Source organism: Hirundo rustica, chromosome 1, assembly GCF_015227805.2.
Source record: "Hirundo rustica isolate bHirRus1 chromosome 1, bHirRus1.pri.v3, whole genome shotgun sequence".
NCBI classification, from domain to species: domain Eukaryota; kingdom Metazoa; phylum Chordata; class Aves; order Passeriformes; family Hirundinidae; genus Hirundo; species Hirundo rustica.
The window spans coordinates 114,979,161-114,999,187 of record NC_053450.1 but is presented as its reverse complement, the minus strand read 5'-3'; the positions used below and the strand labels follow the sequence as shown (position 1 = coordinate 114,999,187).

The following is a 20,027-nucleotide window of genomic DNA, read 5'->3' as shown; positions in this document are numbered from 1 at the left end:
CTGCTCTCTGAAGACGACTCTTTCTCTACCTCAGTCAGGCTGATGTTAAATATTCACAGTTTTAATCTAGAAGAAACTGCTATCTGAAAGCAGGGAACTGTGAACAAGGAAATGGTAAGAAATTACCACCTCAGTCTTGTTTCACATATTTTGGTTGTCCAGGGTAATCATGATTAAGCTGCATTTGGGCCCTAACAGGGAGGTCTGTAGTGCTCAAAAAGACAAAATATGAGTTTTCGTTAATAAGCCTATCTGGGATAAATCTATGAACCAAAGCTGGCTTTACTTCAACTTCCACACAGGTTATTGGTGACAAAGATACCACTTTTCTCCTGAGGATATCCAAGTAAGATTTTCCTTCCACACAAAAACTTTCTAGTAACACCTCTCACTCTCGTGGGTTCTCAGAACATCCAAAGCTCAGCTGAAGCACAATCCTTGCTGCATGAAGTATCTGTAAAAATATTGGCAGTGCTTACATGGAAATATCAAATTCCTGAAGTCCACTTGTAATAAACTCCTCACGTGGTGGGTAAGGGGTGCCATATCTCCCCACGTGAGGGAAGGGGCGGTGATGCCTGGCTGCACTCAAGGATTTGAGACTGTTGGAAACCTGAGTACAGCCCTTCCCAAGGCCTCCATCTCCTGCAAGCCCCTCACCTACTGCCAGAACCTGGATGAGAGACTGGGTAGACTGCCCATATTGGAGAAGAGCCATGGCGGTGATGTGAGGGAGAGAGATGCAAGTGAGACAGTGTCACGAGTGCCAAGTCATGCTTGGATCATGACAAGTTTGAATATAATATTAAATCTGTACTTATTTGCTTTTAAACTTCTTTTTCATGTTGGAAGGTAGTCACCAAAAACTAACAGGAGGGCTCAGCACACACAGCCAACTTCCTAAGCAAAGAGCAACTCTGGCACCTGCAACTTGCCAGCTCCAAGGAGAGAGCAGTGTACAGCACACATTATATACTTGTGGGGGTTGAGAAATGCTTTTGTTTAAGTGGATACTGGAAACACAGTCACCTTCTAGCACAGAGCTGGCGTAGAGGAACTGATAAGAACACTCCCGTCTATGCTCAAAGGGGAGTCTGCAACTTTTCTTACCTCTGGAAGGTGGTGACTGCCACATCTTTGAGTGAATGACTATATTGAAAGGGGGTGAGGGAGAGGAAAATGCTCTTGGAAAGGTTTATGAGACTTTGTACTATAAACTGAGACTTCAAGGTCAAGAGATGCATTTAGGGAGTGTTTAAAACTAAATTTACATAAAATCACAATGATTTTTTTTTTTAATGTCTGTTATAGGCCAATTCAATTCTTTATGCAAACATTTCCAAATTCAGAGATGATATGGAACATTCAGAGCATGATTACATATATTCCCCCTGAGGGCTTAGCCCTTTTTCTGAAATACCCAGATCTGTACCTCTAACCAGTTGTAATGGAGACAAAAGTGAATCAACAAGGTTGGAACAATTGCCCTCAAATTATCCCTGTGTGCATCAGTTTACCCTTCAACCAATGCCCAGCCATTTAACTCAGAGAGAAAGGAAGATTGTGAGCTGAAAATGGGTCTCAATACAATTCCTGGCTATGCAGTGTCTGGATTTATACTGGCAGAGAGCTCAAGCCTTATTCAGGTTCAAAATTGAATGGTTCTTGAAGTCTCTGACTGGGCTACAAAAAGCTGGCTTCACCAGTGGTGTGGTCCTACTCGCTGAATCCCCGTTGCAGAGAAGGCAAAATCTCTGGTAGAAGTTCCTTTGGAGAGGGATGGAGACAAACTTCATTTGTGTCACATACACAGCATTTGAGATAAAGTAGTGCACAGCCAATTGGGAGCAAAATAAGCAGCAGGTGACCAAGTCGTTCCAGTCAGCTTCAACATCCTCAAGTTGAGTGCCCAGCTAGTCTGTGTGAACATTTCCCGCTATTACCCTGACTTCAACTTCCCCTGCTCCCTGCTTTAGTTCATCTGGGGGTTACGTCCTTCTTTCCAATACCGGTTCTGCAGAGGAGGAAACAGGCTGCTGCAGCAGCATCGTTACGGTCAGGGATACGGATGCGAGGAGGAGCTTTGCAAAGTCCCCATCTCCCAAATGACACGACCGGGTCCTTTTCAACTCGCAGGGAGCAGGAGCCCTCCGAGCTGGCGGTTTCCTGTCGACCTTGAGCCTCCTCGCAAGCCACGGTGCAGCTCCGGGCGGGCGGCTGTACCCGGTCCCCGCCTCGGAGGGAGGCAGGAGGAGGGATCCGGGCTGCACGTCGGGGCTGGCCCCGACGCGCTTGTGGTGGGAGAGCCCGACCTGAGAGGGGCTGGCCTCCGGCAGATGATTGACACCAAACTGGGTGAGGTTTCGTGTTAAAAAAAAAAAAAAAAAAAAAAAAAAAAAAAAAAAAAAGAGAGAGAGAGAGCGAAAGGGCGAGAGCAGGGGAGGGGGGTGGCTGTGGGAAGGGGGAGAAGGAACTACTGTAAGAGTAAGAAAGTCCTGCCCAGCTGTTTGCGAAGTTTAAGATTTCCTGTTTCCCCTGCAGCGCCGAAGTGAAGTTTCAGTGAGTCACCCGCGGTCCCGAGCAGCGGAGCGGCGCGGCCCCGCTCCCCGCCGGCCCCGCCACCGCCGCCGCGGCCTCCCCGCCGCCCCCGCGCCCCGCCCGCGGCTCGCCGGCCGCGCCGATCCGGCTCCGCGATGAGTCCCCGGCTGCCGAGGAGCCTGCGGCGCCTGCTGCTGCGCCTTTCCCTCTGGGTGCTCATGGGCAGCTCGGTCCCCGCTCTGCTCCGGGGTAAGTGCTCGCCGGCCCGCGCTGCCGCTTGACAGCTGCCGGGGCCGGAGGCAGCGGCGGAGCGGGGCGGGAGGGGAGGGGAGGGGGCAGGCGGCGAGGGACAGGCGTCCGCCGCGGCAGGCGAGGGACACGGCTGCTGAGAAAGTTTTGGGGCTGGAAACATTTCGGGAGGAGCGCGCGTGTTTGTTGATGGCCCTGCGGGGGAGTAAGCGGAGAAGAAAGGACCGGGAATCTCGGGGTTTCGCGGCCAAAGCTGATGTCCGTCCGTGGAGGGAACGGGGGCAAGAAAGGAGCGGATTTGGCAGGAAATCAGCAGGGTCTGCTCGGGCCGGAGGAGCCCGGAGAGGGCATCTGGGGAGCTGCCCGCGGTGTCCGGGGGCAGGGCTGCAGGCCCTGCCCGCAGCTGATGCTCCCGCACCTGGCGCCGGCCCCGTGCGCGGGCCGGGCCGGGGGCGCGGGCGGGGAACCCGCGGCCCCTTGGCAGCGCCGCTCCGCCGGGCACCGCCTGGCCCTGCGCGGCCGCGGCGCTGCAAGGGGCCGCGGGTGGCTCTCAGGGCGAGGGCCTGTGCGTGGCCACGGAGCCCGCTGCTGCCTGGCTCTGCGCTTGGTTCCCAAAACCCGGGTTTCGCGTGAGTTTCTGCTAAGAGCGGAGTTGAGCCGTGGCTCTCAGCAGTTGGACTGAAAAGCACTCATTCCTCTAGCGCTGACTGCGCGTGTTGTTTGACTGACTTTAAAAGTGACACTTTATAGTCCTCACCCTGTTTCTACCAGGACATCCTTAGACAGGTTTTCGGGGTCTGTGGCTTGCAGTATTCTTCATATCATAATTTATAATATATACTATGAGCTTAAAGTTCTTCCGCAAAAACAAGATTCCTGCCCTGAGGAGCTTTCCATCTCTGTGCTATCAGTAGTTACCCACATCTGTGAATTAAATCTGTAATATCAAGGTTAGGCCCTAAATCATGTTGCAGCACAAGTGGTGAACCTAAAAAGAGAACAGCAAATTGTGGCAAACTGCATCTGAAACACTTGTGAAGAATTAAGTAGATTTCTAAGATGTCTTGTGATAGCACATCTAGTTTGTCTTCAGGTGAGGTGTGCGGATGCCTGGGCTTCTACAAACTTTGCTCTGAGCCCTCTGATTCTCCTGCCTGGTCCATTTGTGGTCTGTAGTGATCCCAAATTTTGGCTGACACATAATAACATAAAGTAGATAACTCTTGAATAGCTGCTGCCTTTAGCTATGTGCAGTTTAGAATAACTTCATGCTTCATTAACAGCCCTGTCGAAGTCAACAGGTTTTACATACCTGCAAACTTACTCATGAAAGCCTGGGGCAGAAGAAAAGGACAGCATAAGAATAAGATGCTGTGGTGTCCCCACAACTCAAAATTATATTAAATTTGAGATGTGTGGCTTCTTGTTAATTCTATATATATATTTATAATTTTTATTAATATAAATCATACTCAAGCTGTGATGGCTTTTATTTTGACCCCAGCCCCAAGCTTTTGCAGATTCCCATCACAAAAAACTTTAAATGGAGAAGTTCAGCTTTTGTTAATCTTTATTACTATACTTTTTTTTCCCCTATTCAATCAGCTATAGACAATCTCAAACTATGGGTAGATTTTTAAAAGTGGGCATGGCTGAGGAGTTTGTTCTTCTTTCTTGTCATAGGTCCAGTGAGGAAAAAGAACACAATCTGGTTACAATTCCAGCATTTTTCATACTCATCTTCATCTACACTCTACAATAATCAAAACTGAGCAGACCTGTTGTCAGATAATCTATCCCATAGCTCCAAAAGCTGTTTTGATAATTGCCGTAGGATTCTATTGTGCCATAGAATTCTATTATGACAGAAAGAGAAAGCACCAGTTCTGTGGAGCAGAAAGTGTGAAGTTTGGATTTTGGTAGTTATTTGGCACCAGAATGAAAACTAGAGCTGCCAAATGCTTGGGGGAGGGGGGGGGGGGGGGGAAGAAAAAGAAAAAGGAAAAAAAAGAAAGAAAAAAAAGAAAAAAGAAAAAGCCTACTTATTTTGTAATAACTCAGCAATATAGTGAGGCTGAAAAAAGGGGACATACCAGTCTCAAAAGAGCTCAGTTCCCAAGTATGCCTACTGACTAACCAGATGCCTGGTTGACAAAGCACCAGCTAAAATTTCACTTTTACATTCTTTACAGGAAAATATTAGATAAGAATGACACATTCCCATAAAGATTTTAGACAAACCCACAAATTCATGAACAAGTTCAATAGGAATTATCTCCTTTGAAAAAGATACTCTCATGTCCTGCACTACACACAAGTAATTGATGGCTTTTTGCATAGAGTAAAGGGGCAAGGTGTGATTTTTCTGGAATGATTTTGAATGGTATATGGGGCATTTAATCAATTAATGTCAGTGCAAAACACCAGTTGCCCATGTACGAAGTTGGTGTTAGTGTGTTCAAGTGAATATGAATTTTTAGTTTATCTTTGGGTTTTTGTAACTAGAAATTTGTTCCTTGAAATCATCCATGTAATAATTGTTCATCTCTGAAGATCAAGAACTTAATTTCTCTATTCAGCCAAACTCTATTTGCATTATTATCTATACTTTAGAATATAGATATCAGAGTTAGTTAATTTTATAATATGAAAATCAAATTTAGAGCTTCAGATATTTGCAAAAGGGAAGTAGGAAACCAAACATCGTGTAAAGGGATGGAACATGTTTGTAACAGGATTGAGTCTAAAATGCATTCCTTCCCCCCCATTAAAACTGGCATTTTTCCAGGTGTTTCAGGAGGGAAGTAGAGCTATATCAGAGGTGATATTGCATTTTCTTCTATTTATGGGGTATCCTTGAATTGTGAGGCCTTTTTACCTAAGACTTTGAAAAACACTTTTGTTTAGTTGTTATTTTTAGTTCCTTGGCATCAACACACTTCTCTAAAACTCAGGTGGTGAATTCTATATCGGAATGGTTTCTATTAAAAAATTATGAGCCACATCTTAAGCTGCTGCAAATGAATATAGTTCCATTAGCACAAGTAGAGTTACAAAGAGTTATAGCAGGTTTCCTGAAACAGTTTCAAAAGTAATTTTCAAAGAAAAGGGCAATGGAGTAATAAAGAAATTTTCATATTCATAGTATTTTTTCACTCATATTTTATAAACACCTACTATTATATGACCTATATTTAGTCAAACAACATTGCTTCAAAACAAAATACTCCTTTCTGGGATGAATTGTTACAGTTTCAAAGATGCAGCATCCTATAATGATGCCTGGTAAAAGTTGTCTTTTTGACAAGGTTAACTCTGAACATAGGAGGAAATATGGTGTCAGGCTCTTACCAGAAGGAAGATTCCTCGTGGTCTGGTTTGTGGGGGGTTTTGAAGTCTGTTTTTTTTTTCAAAGGCTTTAAGAAAGCATTTGCCCTTTTGAGGTGAGAGAAAAAAAAAAAAAAGAGCATAGTATCGCTGTAGCACCAGTTGTTGGAGTTTCCGATGCTTATATTTCCTCTGCAAGATATTTTTAAAGTGATATTTTGATACTTTTTTGCATTTGTGGCAAAGGAACTCTTCTCAATAATGTATGTGTGTGCTGTATGCACTTTCCTAGCATTCGCTGCCACTTCTTGGACCGCAGAGGAGCTGTGCCTTACTTTCAGTACTGCCAAAATGAGCAAAACCAACTGGCTGGGCCCAACCCGTTACTCTTGGATCTTGCAGAACAGGGTGCATTTGTATCAGTTAGTTTGGATCAGGTGCGAAACACGCTGGTGACAGATCCTGACGGAAAGTGGTCTGTGCAATCTCCACACTGGCTGGCATGGCTACAGCCCGGCGTTGGTGGCACAGTGAAAGGCAGGGCTTCCAGACACCTCTGTAGTCCTAGGATCAGCAGGAGGGATGTGGGCTGCTACTGTCCTGGTTCGCCCACGGTTCCCAGAGCTCTTCTGGCACCCAGACAAGCAGAGGAACGAAAGGGTACCCTGAGGCAGGTGGGAGACAACAGCACCATCTCCTTTGCCACAGAGAAGCTTTTGACTTAAGGGAAATACCCAAGTAGGCACATCCCAGGGACATTAGGTAGTTTATATTCCCAGAGCATTGCAAACTCAGTAAAACTGACTGAGCTATCATCCAGTCTGTAAATATGTTGGAGAGTACAAGGGCTTCCCAGCATGAAGTAGTGGAGAGCCAGTCCTGATACAAAAAAGAAAGTTGGCTGAATCTTAGTCTAAGAAACTTAGTGCTGAGATTTGGGTTACTTAATAAGTCTTTTGCCTAAAGTTTTGTTGGTGTTAGAGGAGTTTTTGTTTCTTTCTTTCTTTTTTCTTTTTTTTTTCCTTACAGGATGATGGGGAGTGTTTTTTAAACCCCGATAAAATTGCTTCAAGAACAAAATAAAAGGTGATGAAAAAATACTTGCGCTTTTCTATGAACTCTTATTCTGAAAGGTTAAAACCGACTAAAATAAATCAGAAGGGATATGTCTTGGCTTTGACAACCAAAGTCCTTTTGAAGTTTAATTTCACTGGTGGGTGTTGTATTGAGAAACAGCAGAAAAGCTTCTTACTACAATGCTTTTACAGCAAAGAGAGGGTCTACACACTGGGACAGGGCAAATGCCACTGTAAGCAATGGATCGACACTAAACACTTGCAGAATTGGGTTCTCAGTGACCCAGCTAAGTCTTCAACAGTTGTTTTTTGTATTATGTCTTCTCTCTGGCATAGCAACAGAGCAACAGCACTGGCATTTGTTGAGTACAACATTTTATATCCTGCTGCCTGAAAGATCAGAGTTTTAGTTGTGTACAGATGTTTAGGGTAAGATACGTAAAGGCAACAAATTGCTTCAACCGCCATCCACTGATGGAATCATCTCATCCAAAGGAGTAGTTAGAACTAACAAATCTCACCAGGAACTGCTTAATTCTACTTTTTCCTGATGACAGCATGCCCGTCATTTGTATGTGTCCACTAGCTTCTAGGGATTCAAACAGAACTGAAATTGAAGCATGTATTAAGGGCTCTGCCCAGCAGTTCATGTAGACTAATGTCAGCTTGTTGGCATTCCTGCAAAGCTTTAGCAAATGTTCGAGATTTTAAGAAACGATAACATTAGCAGTGTCAGGGGAAATACTAGTTGCTGATTTGTCCATGTTCATGCCTATGTTTTAAATATGCCATTTCCTTGCCCTTTCTCTTGCTGTGAATGCCATTGTAGTTGTTACAGCTGGAACTACCTGTCCTTTTTTTCATATGGTTTTTAAAGCCTTTTCACCTCTGGGAAGATCGTCTTGGGAAGAAGTGGTTTTCCTTTGCTCAAACAACTGGTATTTAGCAAGAACTTCCTGCTGGCATTCATCCCTGAGTTAATCTGGTTAGAATTAGAGCTGGTTGAGAGTTTTTGACACTGTTTTTCATGGGAAAATGCTGATTTGTCAAAACTGAAACAATTTGTGGAAATGTACCAGTTTCCACTAAACTTTCATCAGGAAATATTTCCTTTTTTTTTTTTTCTTTTTTTTTTTCTTTTTTTTTTCTTCCATGGTCCACAGTGGAATTTCTGATATAAAAAGGTAGATAAATAATCATTAATCAATAATTAAAATAAACACTGGTCAGTGGAAGAAAGGTGGGATTAAGTTCATTGCCTGACTCACAAAATGCACATTTGAAACTGGAGCTCCCCCTATCCACTCTCCCCAGGATATTGGAGGGCTGTCACTCTCGCGGGACATGCGTATACAGACATCCCCATATCTGCCACCTCAAATGATTTTGGTTTCATTCTCTTGTGAATAGGAAAATGTATGGAATGTTGAAGCACTTTGTGGGGCAGGAAAAACATTCCCCTGACAGCGTTTTTGGGGTTGACCTGTAGCCATGTGTTTGTTTGCTCCTTGTTGGGTGGGAATGGCAGTGCTCTGAATGGCTGGTGTCTTTTAGTCTTTGTTTCATATAATAACAAGCTCTATTCAGAAATTTCTGTCATGCAATGGAACTACAATTTTGATTATTAACAGTCCTGTTAGTCTGATTCTAGGATTCTAGTTCTCTGCTCACCCAGAGTAGTGTCTTGGCAAAAATTTGACTGAAATTAATAGAGTTCAGGAGCAGATAGAGGAGTCTGCTTCCTTACACATAAAGCATCCTTCAGTTGACAACCCAGCAGTTACATCCCTACAGTGACACCTGGGATTAACACTGTGCCTTTCTGATGGCAATCTGAAACCAGAGGTATTAGAAAGCTATCTTCTGTTTCTTACTATCTTCTGTTTGTAACCAAGCACTTCACCCTCAAATGAGCTGTTTCCCTGTTCTGTAAGTAGACACCTGAGGTTTTAAGGTAAAAAAAAGGAAGATTTACCAAGCAACGAAAGCTGTACATCCAGCCACTGATTTGCAAGTCACACTACATTCTTTATAATGTGTTTGTAGTTACCAGTAACACAAGTTCTGAAAGATCAGTTCTGCCCTGTGTGCAGCTGATCAGTTCCTCTAAAACATTGCATTGGTATTCCGGTGGGCGTCGTTTAATGCAGCATTGAAGCGCAGTTAAAAAACCTTGTCTATGCAGGGGACATTAGAAAATGCACATTTGTTCCCAAGGTCGTGGTGGCTCTGTCAGGGCTTAGAGACTTACTTCTGTTAGAAAAGCAAGTGAATTGGAACAGTACACCCAGAGAGCAGCGGGAAGGTCTCACAGTTCTATTCCTCAGAGCAACATTTTCCAAGTAAAGACCCGAGCGTGGTTCTTACGTGCCTGGAGCACTTTAACAGGTCTCTTTAAAAACTAGCATTGTGCAAGTGGAACGCGTGCAGCCAGACTGTCAGCTGGCATAAATCAGCTTCCTCTGTTGAAGGCGAGGAACCTGCCCTGATTTATACCAGCTGGCAGAATCTGGCCACAGAGTAAATAATAGGCAACTGTATGTTATGAGGCTGTAATTCCCTCGAGGGGACTTTTGTGGTATCAGTCTTACAGGAGCCAGAGTGATCTGGTTCTCTTTCTTGGAGCTAAAGAGTAATTTGACTGCATTTTTTTTTTTTTTTTTTAAGAACTCAGAACATTAAGAATGGGAGATTTCAGGCAGTCAAGGGAAAGAGATTACTTCCAAACTTCTTGTAAGGTATCATCAAGGATTTTTGCCCCGGAAGAGTCATGGTAGGGGAATTTGGGAGGATGCAGATTAATTGATGTGCGATAGGTAGTCCCAAAAGAAGATAAATATCTAAGAAGGATGATTTCTCATCAAGACCGGGCCTTTCCTTTGAAAACCCTTGCATGCATTTCCTGAGATGTATGAAAACTGAAGCTCCCTCATCACTGATAAGCTTCTAGTGCTGATGTAGTTAATAAGGAAGAAAAGTAGAGAATGGGAAATGAGGACTAAAGGACAAATGCCTCCTCAGAATGTGGATGTGATTTTTAATTTTGTTTAATATTTTACCCAGAAGGATCATAAGTGACCTGGTACTCAATTTATTGACTTAGGAAGAAAAAGGGGTTCAGTTAGAGTTATCAAGTGTCGACCTGTAATTCTTCTAGATCTAAATATTTTAGATGTGAGATGCAGGTGAGCCATCTCCCTCCAGTTTTAATCCTGCTGTGGATTCTGCAGCCCAGAATGGGATTAAGTTCATCATGCCTATACATCACCTGTTGGCATGGTTTGATGGTGCCTGGGGCTTTTGGATGATAATGTGGCAATTTTGTAGATTTCATCTCACTAACTAATATAAGCACATCTTTAATGTTGCTGTACAAAGGGCCGAACTTTGAAGCAGACCGCAGATGATTAGTAATAGGTTATCTCTTCTGGTTATTTTCAGGGAAGAAAGCAGAAGCAGCTATCCAGGATTCTTGGGTATCTTGAGATACTGATCTAGTCTGATCCCTGAGCCTAATTAGTGGCTTAGATACTGCTGAAAACTTGTTATAAAGTTGCGGTACACGAGTGGTTTGGATAGTACATGGATGGTTTGGATAGCACAGCTTCAGCAACAATTTAAGAAAAGCCTTAGTGCTCAGAGGAAGATTAAATTTCTTATATTTTGGCTACCCTCCTGATTTTGGCATTACCAGGCTGTCCTGACCAACTTCCATATGCTTTGGGAGCTCTGTGGCTGGAGCAAACGTGAAGTCATACTTACATCAAGACTCAGCATACCTTCAAGTACTGCAGCAGCGGCGTACGTGAATAACTTCTGGCCACTGAAGTGTGTGCTTGGGGAGATAGGATAGATGTAACTATATTTTTTTCCTTTCCCAGCTTTTTTCCTCCACCTGTCTAGTCTCTTAAAATAGTCCTTCTTTATGCAATTAGAATCTGCTGTGCAAATTGAGGCTCCACTTGGGATGCTCTGCTCTCAGCTCTGTAGCTACCTTAAGCTTTCCTTTAACGTGACTGGATAGTGCTTTCAGAGTGTTCCATTCTTCCTGAGAAACTTACAGAAAGGGTGGAGAAAGTAAGGAGTAAATCTCTGTGTCTTTCACTAATGGGAAGCATTTAGTGAGATTTTGAAAAATTTTGAGCAAATTTGTCAATCTGCAGTCAGGAGCCAATGGAGCGGAGCTGTCATTTGCAGGTGGTGGTTGATCTTTTGTTCCCTTTGACCGATTCTGCCCACCAGCATGCAGCAATTACCCTTCTCATTTGTCTCTGGCATACAAGGAGATCTGTGATTCTGCAGTGACCGTGCTGTGGCAGTAGGCCAGCTGCCCTGCTGTGTACCTTCTACCTCGCCACAGCTCCTATTACCAATTTTCACGGTTGCCTTGCCCCCTTTTCCTACCGTGGTTAGAGATTTGCCCTGAAAGTGGGAGACCCATGGTCATGTCACTCCTCAGCCTGAGAGTATCTGAACTCCATCAATGAAGGGCTCTGGGATGAAGGATCCTTGCTGGCTGAGACAGGAGAAGGCTTTAGAGGCAGCACTTAGCAGAAAAAGGGTTGACATGTGTGTGGGTGGTCCCCCAAAGCATGTCACAGGAGAAGAAAGCCTGTTCCCTGATGGATTCATTCATTATTCCAGCCCCTGCAGGGTGACTGATATTCTCTCCAGGGAGTTCACAGCACAACAAAGAGACACTTTACATACAGAATCTTTTTTCCTTTCTAAACTGAAAACAACCATTTCTCATCCTCATGAAAAGATCAGAGGGGACCATGTAATAATCATGACTTTGTAAGCTTCTTTATTTAACCCTTCACAAAGTAACTAGGTCAGCAATACATGCTTCTGGGCTGTTGAACTTCCCTTCTTCCCCTCAGTCTATTCTTCAATTTCCTCACCCAACTTTACCACAAGGGAATGCCTTAAGTCAAAAATCTGGGAAGCTGATCCTTTTATTGCATTTGTAGTATTCTCATCTGGTAAGTACAGTGCCAGGCCATGAGGCTTTCAGAGCTATTGTAACCCAAGTTTGCATGTAAACAGGAATACCACACTGTCTGGTTGTAACTAAAGCCATATCTGCTGTCTCTGGATAATAGATATAGGAAGACATTCAGCAGGAAAGGATTGGTAAACTATTCTGGAAAAGAAAATACAACCAAAACGTGTTTCCTTTTTTGTTTGTTTTTCTTTCCCCATCAGCTTCTTGCTCATGCACTCCTTACTTCTCACATTTTATACTTTTGCCTTAAGGTTTCTGGCTGGCTGGGGGCATTGCTGTTCTCACTTTTCCCTGAGAAAAGTCACATCACTGGTATGATGAATATTTATTAGTTCAGGAGAAGCCTATGTTTTATACATATATGTCCCCTGATTTTAATGTTTATGAAGGAAAATAAAAATGTGATTCCAGCTAAATCACCAATATTCAGGAACTAGGGTTCAGAATGAGGAATGAGGCGTATCCTGTTGGGTTATCTAAAAAATATGCACTTGACCTTAAAAAGATTTCAAAGTATCTGTATTGGACATAAAAGTTCTCCCTATACAGACTGGAAGCGATTAGAGGCTCCTTATTTTACATGAGAGAAGGAGACAAGATTTGTTGGTGCCTTACAACTTTTGCATCTTGGCCTATGGTTAAAGCAGTGAACTAGGAAATGAGAAGTCTCTTAGTCTTTGGAGACTCAAACATAGATTTCCAGCTTCCCACGATTTCATCCATTGTATTTTTGATGCCACATTAAACTTCAGTACAGTCCTATATACTGATATTTCCACAGCTTCAGCTTGTGGCAGAAAATAATGCAATGATGTATTAATTACAGTTTCTGTAGACAATTCTAGAACTTGTGGGAAATGAACAGATATTGTTTCAACACTCGTCTATTGTGATTGGGAAACTGAGGTTCAAAGAGAGTCGTAACCTCTGTTCTTTAGAGAAATTCTGGATGAAGGCCTTAGAGCATCCAGAAATTCTCAACAGTCTCTAACACCCTGTCAAGTTCAATAATACATTAGCACTTTTTTTTTTTTTCCCTCTGTTTTTCTCAGGTTAAGAGGCTGTGTGCCAGGAGCCTGGTGAGGCATTTGGAAATATTGGTAATTTGCGTCTGTTTGACAAATGAAGGCCTAACTTTTCCCTCAGTTGTCCACATATATATTCTTCATGGTTCAGCCAATTTGCACGTTCCCAGGCAAGGCTATTTTCTTCTGGTGGCTTATAGTATGATTATCAGGCATGTACCTACTGGTGGTTTGAAGGCAGAAACTTACTGGCCTTCTCATGGGTGAAGGTGGGCAGCAAATGCTAGAAGCAAACCACTAATTATTTGAAGTACCTTGAAAGCTAATGACAAGGCACATTTACCACTATCATAACCACATACCTAGGAATAGAAAGCACTGACACCTGCTTTTCCATGCTGTTGCTTAGCATGAGTACTTAGACTATTCATACAACCATCACTTTTCCCTTTAAAAGGCAGATTCTGATTTAAGTTTCCACTGTGCTTTTGAAAATGAGATATAGTTTGCTTTTACCAGGGCATCAATTTCTACTCTATTGTCCTTAGCCCTCAGTGGAAGGAGGAGGTACTGTTTGTTTAGGGAACCATGCTGTATTTTTTGCATTTTCAGGTGAGAGTTTAATGGTAATAATTTCGTGCTTTTTCAACATAATGGACTGTTGTGGTTTTGGGCATAGGAAGAGCTAAATAATTAGGAATGGCACCTATGGCTGCTGTTCTCTGCTTGGTCAGATTGGTGAGATATGCAGGTACTTTTCCATGCCTTGTTAAGATACCGTACATAACTTAAACACCACTAACTGGGATAATTTGCCTGAAGGCACAGTTAAGGTTGTGCAACTTAGCTAAATCTGCTCCGCTAGAATGCTCAGCTGTAGATAGCAGAGCTCACATGGAGGTTTGCTGCAGTTAGTTGGTGGGAAATAAGGTTTTAAGCTGTGCTAACTTGGTATTTTAGACTCTGTGGGGGAGGATATTTTGAAATGTGAAAAAGCATCCATTCTGACAAATGGATGAAGCTATAGGTGAATAAAACCATCTCAGATAGGAGGTGTGAATTTTTAGCAAACAGGATACTTTCATTATTAGAATATGGCCAAGGGATGTGAAAGACTTTCCAATGTGAATCTCTAAATTAAGACAGCTTGTTAAACATATACCCAGGTAAGTTAGGGCTTTGCGAAACTAGCTGAGTGGAATGGCTTCACTTTCAGAAGGCCAGACTGGGAATACCGTCCACAGAGTCACAGAGCTCTTGCAACCTTTGAATCTGTGATGAAACAGGTTTGCACCACCAGGCTGGTATCTCAGAATTAAGATCAGCATCTCCACAAGTAACAAAACAGTTAAACTGCTCTGCTAACTAATGTTGTACAGGGATATTTCAAATATGCATGAGTTATAAAATTTTACATCCAAGGAATTAAAGCAATGTCTCTATTGCTATGGAACACTTTCCTCTGGTATATTCTAAGCTATTACTATGTTGGGAAAGCTTGGAATTGTTTTGCCTTATGAGAACACTTTTAGAAACAAACTGTGTTCTACATGAGTGCAGTATTTGTGAGAAATGCCAAAGTGACAGCTTTAGAGAATGAGCTGCTCATGTCACTGAACAGTTTTGCCAGAAACCGTAACAAAGCATGTAACTGGCTCGTGGTGTTTAAAGGGATGCTGAGTGGCTCGGCTGCTATGCCCATGTTATGCACAGCCTCCTCAATGACAGTTGTTGAAATAGTATTTTCATTATGTAATTATTAATCCACTTGGCATTTGATTAAAAAGATCAAGGCATTTCATAGAAGCCCTTAGACATCCTGCAGACTCTTACTGATTTCTACAGTTGAATAAGTGCCCTCCAGATGAAGGATGATGATGACCGATATCCAGAAACATTTGATGACTCTAAAATATTAAACATCAATGAGTATAATTTGACATAGCAACACTCAGAAATCACAGCATCTGCTGAAGATCTTATCCTATTAAATTTAACTCATATATGTGACAATAAACATCTGTCCTGGAGTAGCAGGAACATTATGTAGTAGCAGAGGAACTTAATGCTGTGCCAGAAATGAACTGCACCATTTAAATATTTACCAAGTGTCATCATATTTTGCTTTTCACATTTCTCAGTTGTTAGGGAAAAAAAAAATAAAAATGGTTGCAGTCACTGGATGAAGTTTGAGGCATTCAGATGAAAACTGAGAGGTAGTGGTACATAGATGCTGCTTGGTACACTTGCTCTTGTGATTCTGTCTTAGCTCTTCTCAGCTTTCTCTTCAATAGAAGGAATTGTTTTGTAGAGGCTTGAGTCTTTTCTTTACAATGTTTCTTTTAAACAAGCTTGAAAGTGTATATGCTGTCTTGGAGTCGTGGTGAAAGATTATGGTTTCAAGAATGACTGAAGAGATAGCTGGAGGACTGGAATAGTGGATTTGAAGTAACACCTATTACATAAAGCTACTAGGAGGGGAAAACCCTGAAAAATCCAACTTGATGTGTCTATTTCAAATTTAAGATCATATTCTGCCTCATTATAAATTAAATGTAAGAGCCTGCAGTCCCTCACACATCTTCAGGCATGTAGACTAAACATTTTAGATTGGCAAGTCTCTTCCAGCTGAGCAGCACCTACTGTGGAAATGTCCTCCCCTTACATTGTAATGCAAGCCCTGTTGGGGTCTGGGTGCTGCCAGCAGTGAGTAATGTGTTGTTGTATGGAATGAGAAGTGTTATTATATTCCTGCATGCAGGTCTTTAGTGCCCACGGTTATTCTTTTTTTAATGTGGGTGGACCATGCTCTCATATAGATGCAAGTGTCCTTAAAATACTCAGTTTTATGATATAGTGAATGAATTCTCTTTGCATGTGATTTAGAAATAAGGAACTTTCAGTGAAGTTTCAAGAGGGGTATTTAAGGGTGAAGCACCTATTTTTTTCAGATTGGACAGGTTTCACTCACGGCTTTTATTTTCCTTTAAGCCCAGTAAAATTTCAGCCTCAAGTAGAAATGAAGGAGCCGATCGTCCATGCCCTTATATTTCAGCAGGGTGGTATTGCCAGCTAGTGATTCACAGGCTCAAAAGTAACTGGAGGGAGTAATTTGCAAATGCATGGAAAGGAATAGCTAATACCCAGGGGATATGTTAACAAATTTACCTTTGGCAGACAAAGGAGATGCTGCTTTGTTGAGAGAGATACTTCTTTACCAAGAAATCTGATAACTCACTAACAGTGTGCCAAATCAGTAGGATCTTTGCATCAGAAGTCTGAAAAAGGAAGTTTTCCTAAGGTTGAATATCATTAGTAGTGTGTAGTTTTATGCACATGCCCTTTTCTGAATATTCTGTATATAATTCCCATTAATGGTTGTGGCAGTTAGACGCATCTATCAAGATAGCATATCCCCAGGGTATTGAATTCTATCATTCTGCTTCTTTGCATGTAACTTGACAGAGACAAATATAACTATCCTGAAGCTGAATTTGAGAAGGATGTGTATTTTTCTTCAAATCTATTCAAAGTGATTCTATTCCTAGGGGATTACATTTGTGTCTAACTTTCCTCTGATTTACTGTTTTAGCTGAGCTGATGGATTGTGAAAGAGAGTAATTTCTTTTTAATACTGTTTTCCTGAGTCTGTCATTCAAAACTTGCTGTGTGGGGACAGAATGGTTCATAAACACCATTTTCCTGAAGGAAAATGGCTTCTCACAGTAAAAAGGAGCTCTGAACAGAGCTTCCGCATAAACATGTTTGCCCATCAGTAGCTGACAGAGGAGCCTCTGTGTGTGTGTTAAGGATGTGGACTTGTTAAATGAGTCTTCTTACTTGGAAACAGTTTTTCAAATGGACTAGGAAGGATGGATTATATTCAGGTCTAGAGAAAGAAATTGCACAGAATTTTGTCTTACCATAATCAGTAGATTATACCATAAACTAGTACCATAACAGCATCCTCTAGTAATGGGATGTGCCTTAACTTAACTTCCAGACCCCTAAAATATTCCTCGAGTTCAGAGGTTTCAAAAACCTAAATAAAATCAGGTCTTTCATGCTGCTTACATTAGTAAGTTGTCTTTTTATATTATGGTTAAACCAAAATCCCCAAGTCAAAAATTGTTACTAGAATTTTTCCACGCATAACATCCTTGTTTTTGTTTTGTTTCCTTGTTTGCTTGTTAATGGCTGGGAGGGACAGATAGTGGCAGTGAATGCACTTTAAAAAATCCCACTAATATCCTCCTTTTATCTGGAAAAACAAATATTTATAAATCCCTCTGATTTATGTAGCTGTGTAACGAATGCAAGTTTGAAAGAACAGTTGTCTGGTTAATCCATTTAAATGCTTATTTTGATTGGGCAGCTGTGAGTCTTTGTGCACACGCAGCTTCTCCCCACGCTTACTGGAGTGTTATAAAATACCACGGAAATTCTGGTTTGGTTCAGCAGCAACCGGTGTACACACGTACATTTTCCTGTTGTACGGATAGAGACTCTTTCCATGCAGACCTCATCCTTGTTTAAGATGGCCATAGGAGCTGTGGCCGAAGCCAGTTTGCTCTGTCAGCTCCAATCCTGGCTGTCTAGGTTGCTGAGATCATGTCCGAAGAGTGTGGGTACTGGTTGGAGGCACAAAGCACTCCCTAACTCACGGCTCCAACACGCTCCTGCAGCTGACACAAAAGGTGCACTTGTGAAGGGTCAGTGCAGAGGCTCACTAGGGAGCTGTGCGTGGAAAAAGAGCGAGAAACTTCTGTTCAGATATCTCTGCATGGGTGAAATTAAAACAATGAATGGCAGGCCTGCGATTTATGTACTCCAAACTATGCCATTATACATAAAATCTTTTCTGCCCCTTGTGCTTCATAATTCTGAAGTATTTCCGACTTGTAAACGTGATGCTTAAACTGATATTTGAACATATGCGGCCCATTCCAATTACTGTGTTATATTTTAAGATTGCTTTTGATTTAGTTTTTTCTTTTTAAATCCCAAATCCATTATTTGGGTTTGGCTTTGTTTGACTAAAGTTTCCTTCATTGGTCCGCAGCATCTTGATTCCAGTTTAGAGAAAGGAATTGTAGTCAGAATCAGGATCTTTGAAATCAGAGATACAAGTTGCAGTTCAGCAGAAATTTCAGAACAAAAGGTAAAACTTTTGTCTGGGTTTACAGAATGTTCTTCCAGAATAGTGGCAGTTTCAGGTAAATATTCATCACACTTTTCCCCTGAAACAAAGCAGAATTGGGGTGACTGGTTTGAATTTTATTTTTTGTGTTCACATTATGGAACTGCAGCAAAATCAAATGTTTCACGTCAGACAGAGGATATATGTGCTTCGCATACTCTCTCTCCCTTTAATATCCTTCCTCTTGAAAAAATTGTATTCTAAAAACAAGACTGTTCTGACTCTTCCAGCTTCCTGTGAAGAGGAGGCATCTGACAGATCTCTGTACTGCTGAAGAAACAGTCACAGAGTGTAGTACCTGTCTTTTCAGATGTCTCCTGTAATTGTTAACTTGAGACACCAACAGTCCTTTTTCTATACTTCAAAATCAAAATAACCTCCAATCTACTTTTACAGTGGATTTAAACAACTATGAGGCCTGGGGTGCTTCTGCAGATAAGACTGGGAAGAAACATCAGCCCTTGGAGTGCTCCCTAAAGCATCATAACCTATGCTGATGAGTCCTGAGCAAATCCCATCTGCCCTTGCAGTGCTGATGCCTGGCAGAGAATACTAACTGCAGAGCCCCTGTTTCCTGTCTTGGAAGGGCTGTGACACCTCCTGTCTCGGGGCAAGCAACATTTGAAAGCAGACTGTGGGTTGGAGACAGCAGCAGAGGGCAGGTCCTCCATGTCCCCGGCATGTTGGGCAGCCTGACCTTTCCCCAGAGGTAGCTCCAGCCGTGGAGCCACAGAGATTTTTCTCTGCCCTCGGCAGCACTACTACAAATATGAAATATGCAGTTTTGCTGTGGGTTGCCACTCCTCATACCACATTCTTCATTGTGTTTGTGTTGTCAGATAGATGTCTAGACTGGAGAACTCCTCTGGCTCAGGCTGGCCTTTGGAGGGGGCGGGAGGTGTGGTGAGGTGCGGTCTGATTCCTCTGGGAGGGAGGAGAAAGCACAGTGAGGGATGGGAGCTAATAACAAGCAAGGGGAGGATGACTGATGTTTTTTGCAAGGTTATTTGTGCAGATATTTCTTTATGGCCTCACTAGAGAGAAAGGGGAAAAGGGAATATCTGTTGTGTTCACAATGCTTTAGAAACAAATTTGTCATTTTTCTGGAAATGGTCTGAGGATTTCTCCATGAGGCAGACAATTGTTCTCAAAATATGTTGTTTCTTTGCATCAGAAAGGGACATTAAAAATAAGATGTCAGAAGAGATGTGTGTGTGAGCGAGCCTTTGCAGTGGCACCCCCAAAGGAGCGATCTGTTTAGGGCTCTGTAAAGCTGTGTGTGGCAGGAGCCTTTCCAAGGGGAAAATGGGTATGGCTTTCTGACTTCTACACCTGTCAGGAAAGTGTGTGTCAGTAGTTTTTAGGGCATACTAGTAAAGCAAATAAAAGTGAGAATTAAAGGCATAGAATGGCAAATACAGGAGTGATGCTTTTTCTGATTCACCAAGCAACCTGGCAGCATCAAAGGGAACCTGTGGGAGTCAGACGTAACTTTGAATTTCCTGTTTTGTGTGATTTGTCACAGTCTTTGTCTGTGTTTCATTTTCACTACTTTAAAAAGTAAGCAAAAGTCTTCCCCCAGAGTAACATATTCTCATAACCTT

At 42.4% G+C, this 20,027-nt stretch overlaps 1 protein-coding gene across 1 annotated transcript in view; it reads left to right on the top strand.

The window, feature by feature from the left end:
- The first annotated feature begins 2,666 nt into the window (after nt 1-2,666).
- Nucleotides 2,667-20,027, top strand: part of TGFBR2 (transforming growth factor beta receptor 2) — a 60,678-nt gene continuing 43,317 nt past the window's right edge. Inside the window, exon 1 of the mRNA XM_040079030.2 lies at nt 2,667-2,787. Coding sequence (XP_039934964.1) covers nt 2,694-2,787 — 94 coding nt within the window. The 5' untranslated portion in view covers nt 2,667-2,693. The remainder of the gene's footprint in view (nt 2,788-20,027) is intronic.